The 9,894-nt window shown below is 32.8% G+C and overlaps 1 protein-coding gene across 1 annotated transcript; it reads left to right on the top strand.

Annotated features, from left to right (window-relative positions):
* Window positions 1–1,353: 1,353 nt before the first annotated feature.
* Window positions 1,354–9,350, top strand: LOC132744311 (short-chain collagen C4-like). Its single transcript, XM_060732988.1, has 4 exons — window positions 1,354–1,532; window positions 7,303–7,369; window positions 8,575–8,652; window positions 8,836–9,350. The coding sequence occupies exons 2-4, from the start codon at window positions 7,303–7,305 to the stop codon at window positions 9,324–9,326; spliced, it is 636 nt and encodes a 211-aa protein (XP_060588971.1). The 5' UTR covers window positions 1,354–1,532; the 3' UTR covers window positions 9,327–9,350.
* Window positions 9,351–9,894: the final 544 nt, after the last annotated feature.

Here is a 9,894-nt window from a genome sequence, read left to right as displayed (position 1 = left end):
GAAACAACGTAAGGGGCTTAAATTCAAAACAGTGAAATTATCGTAATTTCACTGTTTCAAACAGTCAAAATATCAGTTTTATATTTCACTGATATATTTCTATAAACCATTGGAAAGCATGTAATAAAATAAATGACGTCACATTTTATTATCATTTGGCGCAATGTACCTTTTGGTGATCACTCGGTGAAATATTATTAGAATCTTACACTGAACTAAACAAATATCCTCTATCTATTTATCACATATCCAAAATAAAGAGTGTTTAAATTGAAAAAGAATCATTTTTCAATGACGCGCCTATAGTGTAACGCTATCAAATTTTAGCGCGTCTTTACACTACGTTTATATAACGCAAATGTCGGCACGTCAAAATATATGCACTGCCGTGCAAAACCATTTTTACGGAGTCGCAAAATCGGCACGGGTATGTGATACATAGAGGATATTAAATGAGTGTAGGTTCAATACTGAATTAATCGCACAAGTTGAATAAAATTATATTATGCGAGCCTTAGGCTAGCATAATATTATTTTATTCAACGAGTTCAATAAATTCAGTAATGAACTTACACGAATTCAATTTAATTATAATTTAACGCGTCTTTATGCTATGTTTGTATAACGCTAATGACGTCACGTCAAAATATATGCACGGCCGTGCAATACCATATTTACGGAGTCGCAAAATCGGCACGGGTGTGTGATAAAGTGATATACGTGACTCACTTTCTTTAAATGTGTTCAAAACGAAGCTAAATGATAAGTTCAAACACAAACTATTCTCAATTTGTATAAATGCCTCGTTAAACATTTTGACATTTATCCTGATATTACATGTAGTGAATAAAAGATAAGTTGTTGTTGTTGCTGTAGTTCCTAAAAGTTATTTAATTGGAGAAAGATAAATATCTGTTTATCATGCACGTTTGAGAAATTATTGATTGGGTTTTTACGACACACCGACACAGTAAGGTCATTGCATTGTTTTTGCTCATGCGTTGCGTAACGTGTTTAAACTACTTTTCGCTTCATTGTCTTATTATGCTTAAGGAAAGGGTAATTGCTAATGTGGCTAGATCTAAAACTTGTTGTTCAACCCTTTTGCCCTTTGTTAAAATTGTTGTTATGTGAAAATAATGTTCTTGAATTGTATTCAGAGAGCAATAAAATATTATTAAACTAAACTAATAACAACTATTATTTGATTAACATAAATCATACAACTACTAAACTTCTATCTTGTCGAGTCTTCTTTATTGACGACATTTGGATAGACAAATAAATATAATGCCTGGCCTGAATGAAATGATAGATAAACATATCTTATAGTACATAATCTCACAAAGTTCACATTATCTTTTATCTATACAATTTTGTTAAAGGATACTTACTTTATAAGGATGTGTTCTATCATTCTCAAAGTAGCTACAATTATATTGTTGATTTCCGTCGTCGCCGCCGGGAAGAAGCGCTTAGTGTTACACAGCAATGATGACTTACTACAGGCTTATCAGACGTTGCTGTGACAGGTTTGAACATTGCTTTATTCTTTACACGATAGTGTTGTACAAGCGGAGAAAAACAATAGTATTCATCACGTTAACTGAAGCTGTATTACACAATTTCAAAGTGTGCAATTCTTACAATGCAATATTAAGATTATAACTCTTTTTCATTAATAAAATACTGTAAAATAAAGCACTTTTACATATAAGTAAGAAAATATTGATTTTCAATTGATAGGTTGGGTACTACGTAAAGTCTATTATTCATAGATACTGCTCAGTGCTATAAACGTTACACAAGCAGAGAGAAACAATATTATTTATCACATTTTGCTTTACGTATTACTAATATTAATGAAAAAAAAATCCTGTTTATTCACTGACGAAGAACATACTAGTTCGAAATCGATATGAATAATAAATAATTGAATGTACGCGTGATGTTGGTCTTATTGGAATCATATTTAATATTAATTTTGAAACATTACTTTTGTTTAAACTTATCGCAGGACTCTTATCTTAACAATTAAAACACACATCAATTGTTTGCATTCTAAACCTATACAGCAAATGTTAAAAGTGAAGCAATTCTCATTTTTAGGCAAAATTTATATTGATTGACATTATGAAGCAAAGTTATAAACATGCAATGATGAAAGTATGGAAGCCCTGGAGGGACATTTGAAATTAATATTTAAAACTTAAAACTTATTATTTAATTCTTAATATTTAAAATTTAATTCTTAATATTCAAAAATTAAGAACATAATACATAAGACGCGGGTATTTGAATTCAACGGTCTCTTGCAAAAGGTTGCTACACGAAGAAAAATTGGCAAATTCGATATAGCTGCTTACAGGTAATTGTCATTTTTTATTTATATACAATAAACATTCCGAGAAATATTATATCTCGATTTTTATATTTTCATGCTAACAGTTGAAACCATTAAGATATGTTACTTTTATCATGGTGCCGCTTTACATTTTATTGACTACATGGTGTCAAAAGCAGTAGTTGAGAAAGTTTACCAATACATTTTGTTCTGGTTGAAGTTTTAAAAATAACAGCAAAATACCTGCTTGGCAGGGGTTAGGTTTGTCTAACGATAATGTTTAGTTGTTGGTGGTGGATAACAATATTACATGTTTACAGCCCCAGCCCTTTGTTTTTATAACGATATATTTCATTTCTATATATTTCTTTTAAGGTCGTAAACATGGAGATCCCGTTGCTGCTTGCCGTTATCATTTTATTGAAAGTGACTCCTGTATCAACAAATGTGTCATCCCTATTGCCATCTGGAAATGGAAGCACCAGGTTAAAAGTGATTACGCAGTACTTTCATGGTGACTTCAAGTACGCAATAATTGTTTTCTTTGGTCTCCGTCAGTCAAAGAGGATACTTCGTTGTAACTATTACGGGCGTCACCGTGTCATATTTACTCCAAAAGAAGTAGGAAAAGAATTGCAGTTTAGCGGGGACGGCTTATGGTACCAAGGTGGATGAATACGTTGAAGGATTTGAGAGCTCGTGGACGAATTGATACGTCAAACCCTATTCATGCAAAATGCTTTCGATTTTATTTAGCGAATGTTCTTCAAGCGGGACTTTATCGCATTGTATTCACTAGAATTTACACAATGTGCGACCACAGAAGCATGTAGACATGTGCACTTGTATTGGAAGACCAGAAATAAAATGTTGTTAAATGTAATAGAACTTTCAGGTTCTACTGATTATGGTGTTAATGCTGATTTGTAGGATATTGAATATGAAACAAATCCAGATGATTGAACATTAGACAATAATTTATATACTTTTTAATGAATAAACATTGATGTTCATAGTTTTCAGAAGTATGTGCTTTTTATGTTTAACTGCTAGTTAAAATTTCAAGGCCGATCTCGAGTTCGCTTTACTTATTGTTAGAACAGGTCAAATGTCAAACGGAAAAAAATAATAAAAGAACTTAAACACGAGACCTCTCTTGAAACATTCTGATTCTACATTGATGATTGCATGACAAATCTGACTTAGAATAAACATTGCTAGAAATCTTAGTAGACCGTATGTAGGAAATTAGAAAATAAACCATGTGAGCTTTTGTAGGCAGAAATGTTCTCCAGAAGGGATCAAATTTTAGCGCTTTTTAACCCCAAAAGACAATGTTTCAACTTTGACCTACATATATGACCTATGATAAGTTTACAAGTTGTTCCAACTGAAAAAAAAAACATGTAGTGTTCAAAATATTTTTCTTTAATTTGACCTATTTTTTACCCCATATGACCCAGATTCAAACTCGACCTGAAGATTATCCACACAAATATTCTCATAAACTTTTAAGTTCAAGTTGAAAATACAGCATTTAAAGTGTTCTCTATGTTTTTCCTTGATTTCAACTAGTGACCTAGTTTATGACCCCAGATAACCCAGATTAAAAATTGACCTAGAAAATCAATTAGATAAACATTTTGAACAATGTTGATGAAGATGGGATACAAAATGTGACCTGTAATGTGTTCACAAGGGAAATGTTGAGAAACACACCGACAGACGACACACAGTGGGCAATGACAGTAGCTCACCTTTAAGCTGAGCTAAAAAGGAATCAAGATATATCAGATTTTCTCTTTATTGAATTAAACACAGAGCTCTATTCATTTCTGAACAGTTTTCAATGCAAATAGTTATGCATCTAAAATGTTGTTTTAAAATAAACTGGCCAACAAACGTTTGTATACTACTGTTTGATCCACTAAGTCTGTGACAAGCTTTAAACCATCTATATTTTGTTTATTTTGCGTTTATTTAAAAAAAAACTCTAACTCTTGTGAGCTAAAATGGCTGAAATTAACAATGACGAGAAACCCCATCATTTTCGACATTTTTTAAAAACAGTTGGTTACAAGAAATTGATATCTGGTCACAGGTTCCATGATAAAAATAGTAGTACAGTACTTTGACAACTTTGGTATCATCCCTTATGCTACTGTTGCCAAAGTAACGCAAAATAACTGTTTCCATCAAATGGAAAATGTTCCTTATGATTTTCCTGAGCATTAAGCATTTTCACTGATTTTACAGTGCAGTCAGCAGGTAAACCATTCAGTTATGCACTGCTATTTTAAGACAAATAACAGCAAGAAAAGTATGGATGATCATATTTGTTTCCCTTACTGATGGCGTATAGATAGGTTATAGTTGTTTGTTAAAAAGTATAATTAAAAAATAAGGCAGCAAAGTCAGTGTAACAACTTTTACTCTTTTATTACAGTGACTTATCAAAGTACAAAATCAAAGCTAGGTATCTACACTCATCAATGAATAATCGCTTCAGGTCCAATTTCCAATTGATAACAATTTGGGGTAACTACCTACAGCATACAACATAAAAATAAAAGGGTATTCATTCAAAAGTTAAAAACATAGCAAGTTTTGCCATGTGGGTGAGAACTGAAGGCTCAACTAGGCAAACTCAACAAAATGATTATTTTTCAACTAAATAGAACAAGAACTGTCACTAAAAATAAACATATGCCACAAATGTGCTTTGAGCATTTGGCAGGTACAAAAAAACTAACCTTTTACATTGATAAAAGTGTTTAAGAAGCAAACATTATAATAATTATAACATCATCTATAATTGTCAATTAGTTTGTATGTTTATAATTATCACAGGGCTACAGCATATATGTCAGTTGTATACAATTTCACATGAAAACAGAACAACGATTGAAACCACTACAAAATAAATTTCCGTTTATCAACCATTTTTAAATGCTTGTTATTATCATTTTACCAAGAACCAAACAATTACTATCATCAACTTAAAAACTAAATATTGATATGGCCCATTCAATACAAAATGTTGCTGCGATGAAGCTTCTGAACAATTATAAACGTTTCCATCTCTTTCTAGGAAGACTGTGTTCTGTACTTCTGTTCTAGAAACCACATACCCATCTTCAAACGGATCACTTTCATGAATTATCTTTTTCTGGACTCCCAGACGCATTAAAGCACCGCGATATTGATTGGAAAATACTTCAGATTGTTCTTCAGAATGTAATGAGTGCTTAATTTTGCTGTACTTTATGTTAATAGTTCTGTCGCCCTTTTCTACAGGGACTCCATTTATCATGAAACTTTTGTTCTCCTTTTTTTTTATCTCAGGTATATATGGCACTGTGACGCATACAAACTGTTAGCTCCTAAATACTCTGTGAAACTGCATGGATTTTGGTCAACATCAGTATAACTGTCAATCACTTGTCCTGATGCTTAAGCCAATGACAAGTCGTAGTCCTTCACACTGTCCATGTTACTTTCTCCGTCCGGGAAATAGTTACTTAGCGCTTGATATCTTATTCTTTCTACTGCCAGACTTTCCCCAAATGTGTAATACATCACGCGTGCTTATCCACCTTTTGCTTCAGTATCAACTCTGTACTTTCCATCTCGGTAGTTCTGCCATCCCATTTTCATTTTATATGCACTGCTTTGTCCTCTGCCTTTCTTTACAGCAGTTGCCTAAAATATATTAAAGCTTTTATTAACAACCAATTTCATACAATTTTGGCCTAGAGGGACATACTCTATAACTGATGTCAAACTAAACAACCTCCAAAACTTAAATAATAGAATCTTTTAAAATATTATAACTTAAATTAAAAGTTTAAGCTATACATTCCAAATCATTATCGATAAAATCAGCTGTTAAAATATGTTTGCAGTACAATGTACTGTAAAAATAATCTATGTAGAGTTGTTGCTGTACAATTAATGGGTTGAAGCAATTTATTTCAGAACGCCTCTAAATTGATAAATTGTGGTAAAATGAGGTTTCGTTCAGCATAGATTCTTCTTTGACATTGTATTTATTTATCATTTTACTTTCATTGAGCACAAACTTTATGTTTCGAGAATATAATCTGCTATATGTACGGAGTTCCCCTTTATATCTACATCTAAAGTTTTGTTTACCAAACCTGTGGCAAGGTTTTTGCAAACTGCAGGCATTTAAAAGCACACTATTACAACCTATCAGTCTTGTAATGATAATTTCCAATGCAAATCAATGATCATACCAGTAGGATGATGGTAGCCCTAAAACACTCCTCTTAAAATCAAGGCTTTTCATTTAAGATTTACAGTACCTAAATCCACAAGGACAGCATGTCCAGCCTGCTTGATTGTAATGTTTATTTTATAGCAGACGCTGTGAACTGCATCAAAAATGGACTATTCAATGTAGGTATAAACAAATGTGAACAAATGTACCAAGTTATTTTATATTCCCCTCAGCCCAATTCTGACCTTTAACCCCTTCAATCCGGGACGGATTGTCTTTTGCAATAAATAAATAAACCCGCCCAAGCCAGTCCTCACCATGAAATTAAGTGTGTGTGCGTGTCCTAGTGTGATTTAAAACAGTTTTTCTTGTATATAAAGTCCAACTTACTTTACTTCCTTCGCTACTCGTATTCTCGCTGCCGCTACTTGTGGCGTCAATCTGTCAACGGAATGGTTTCCCGCGTCCATTTTTAATGATAAGATTTAATTATTAAATATTAAAAATTTAATTTTAAATATTAAGAATTAAATTTTAAATAATAAGTTTTAAGTTTTAAATATTAATTTAAAATGTCCCTCCAGGGCTTCCATAAGAAAGAACATTGATTTATCATAATTACTTGACAGTCTTGAATTCATTTTATCTGGAAAAGCCATTTCTCATATGATATATTTTTGACAAAATTATATGATTTACAACACAAATGTTCTAGATGAAAACCATGGAGACGAAAATATCAATGATGGAATCTAAAGTGTCTCTGATGCAAAATAATCAAGGTAAATATATGATGCTACAGTCTGATGAAAATAAGTTGATACATTAAAGATATACTATGCTCAAATTTGATATCAGAAAATATTGATAATTGCTGTACAGTTTCTTTGAAAAAATAAAATTAACATGTTTTGACTTCACAGAAAGTAGATATGTCATATTTCAAACTCTAAACACTAGGTGGTCACGATATGAATATATAGTGTAGTTAAAAAAATGGCAGTTTTTTTTAGAAAAGACCATCTTCCATAACTTCTATGTATACATTGTTAATTCATTTTTTTTTATTCAAATTACACAATTTCCGTAAGAATTTCATAGATTTCAATACATTTCTTTGATTAATTTTTTTTACTCAAGGATGAGCATAGTTTATCTTTAATATTCCGGAAAAGAACAACGATACTACAAATGATCAAATTTATTTACTTAAAGAACGCATTTGTGTATAAGGTCGGGAATACGCCGGTAATCTGCTGTAACATGTTGTAATGATAAGTTTGATATTTTGATAACTATAAATAATATATCAATGAAAAGTATAATGTATAAAACAATAGTACAAAATTGAAAAATGCAGGGTGTTCTAAACTCAAGAATAAAGAAGGATAAATTTTGCATTAAGAATAAAATATGTATAAGAAGTGTAAGCACAGAATCCTCATTTGACTTATTACTTCAGTCTCCAAACCAATGCTTAGAAAAATATGAAGGTTTTTCTTTTTAACGGTCTTCCAAATGAGAAGCTTAGTATTCAACAGATAACAGAATTCAATAAACTCAGAATTATGATTAAAAGGTTTCCTCTCAAACGCTAATGAGGGTGATAAGCTTGAAACGACTTTCTTTACTGTTTACAATTTGAAAATATGTCCAGCGTGAAACCTTCGGACTCAATTTTTCCCACAACCCCTCCAAATTAGATACCAGTTTAAAAGGCATCGATTGCTTTACACACATATAAATTATAAATTTTAAACCTGGAACTGACCATGAAAGGCAATATTATAGTTGTATGTCAAACATTTGTATAGTTATTTTGTTTTGTTATACATGTCCATATATATTGGACACATTGAATATTTTTAAATTTTCTGAATCTTTACTATTTACTGATGTGATTTGAAATAGATATGTGAATTGGCATATTAACTTATTTTTGTTAGAATCGTGTCTCATGTGTAACAAACATCTCTTTTCACACAAGCACCAAATGGAGGAAGTACATATGTTCGGTGGGGAAAACAAACATGTCCTGGAAATGGAACATCTACGATGTATTCTGGTAGGGCATAACTTCCTTATTATTTCCTTACTTAAATGTTAAACGAATTTGTCTAGGGTTTGTGAGTCGGACTCGGGCGGTTTTTTTAATAAGTGTTTAGAATATTTTTTTCCCACTCATCTTCATTCTAAGGCAATACTTTCAGGTTTGAGAAAACAATAATCATTTATGTGAATGTTTTAGGTTATGCTGCAGGATCCTACTACACTCACAGTGGAGGCGCAGCAAATTACCTCTGCCTACCCGGGGATCCACAATGGGCGTATTATGAAGATTCTGTTGGCTCTGGCGGGAAAGTGTATGGAGGAGAGTATGAGCTTGGGGACAGCCATGGTAACGGAGGATCACATTATCTAGGCTCAAATGTACGTGACGAAGATGCACCATGCGCCGTCTGCCAGTCACCTAGGTCAAGTGTCCTCATGATTCCGAGTCGGCTCAATTGTTATCCAGGATGGACAAAAGAATATAGCGGGTATCTTATGTCTGGTCATTACCAACACGCATCTGCTACTGAATTCGTTTGCGTGGATTCACATGTTGACGTAGTACCTGGTGGTCACCCGGATCAAGAAGGCCGATTATTTTATCTTGTCGAGGGCATCTGTGGTTCACTGAAATGTCCACCGTATGTGAATGGTCGAGAGCTAACATGTGTTGTTTGTTCAAAATAATGACATAAAACGAAAAAATTCCAAGTCTTTTATTATCTGTGATTAGTATTAAAAAAGCAAAGTACGGACAGGGCGCCGATAAAAACGATTCAATGAAGGAAATTATAGAAATCAAACAAAAGCGTTAAAGGAGGTAATAAATTAAAAGGCCAACACGTACAGGGTGAAGGGTGTAGGGAAAACGGGAGAGGGCACAAGGGCGGTGAATAAGTAACATGACTAGAATCAAAGGGACCGATACGGAAATTAAAGGGACGAGGGGTGTAAGGGAAAAGGGGAAAGGGCAAAAAAAAAATAATAATAAGAGAAAGACCGTTAACGACAATTTTACAAGATAGAACATTACAAAACGTCCAAACATTCAAAACATGTAACAATAAACAAGAAATATATGTGAAACATGTGAAGGAACACAGAGGGGACCGCCTTGGAACAGTCAGTAGCAATGATACAACTGAAGAGTTTAAACCGGTTTAACGCGGACCGAATCTCACTCTTAGTCCCAATATGTTCCTATATGACGAGCCAGTGTAAATAACATAAATCCCCGCCAAGTAAAATTCTAACA

Source organism: Ruditapes philippinarum, unplaced genomic scaffold (assembly GCF_026571515.1).
Source record: "Ruditapes philippinarum isolate M1 unplaced genomic scaffold, ASM2657151v2 ctg12585_1_1_1_1, whole genome shotgun sequence".
In the NCBI taxonomy this organism is placed as follows: domain Eukaryota; kingdom Metazoa; phylum Mollusca; class Bivalvia; order Venerida; family Veneridae; genus Ruditapes; species Ruditapes philippinarum.
This window is presented reverse-complemented; position numbering and strand designations above follow the sequence as displayed.

Excerpts from the sequence above, each read along its gene's own strand:
- LOC132744311 (XM_060732988.1), top strand. The coding sequence starts at position 7,303 with ATGAAAACCATGGAGACGAAAATATCAATGATGGAATCTAAAGTGTCT. Across the intron at positions 7,370-8,574 it reads TCTGATGCAAAATAATCAAG|CACCAAATGGAGGAAGTACA; the intron begins GTAAATATATGA and ends TTTTCACACAAG. Across the intron at positions 8,653-8,835 it reads AACATCTACGATGTATTCTG|GTTATGCTGCAGGATCCTAC; the intron begins GTAGGGCATAAC and ends TGAATGTTTTAG.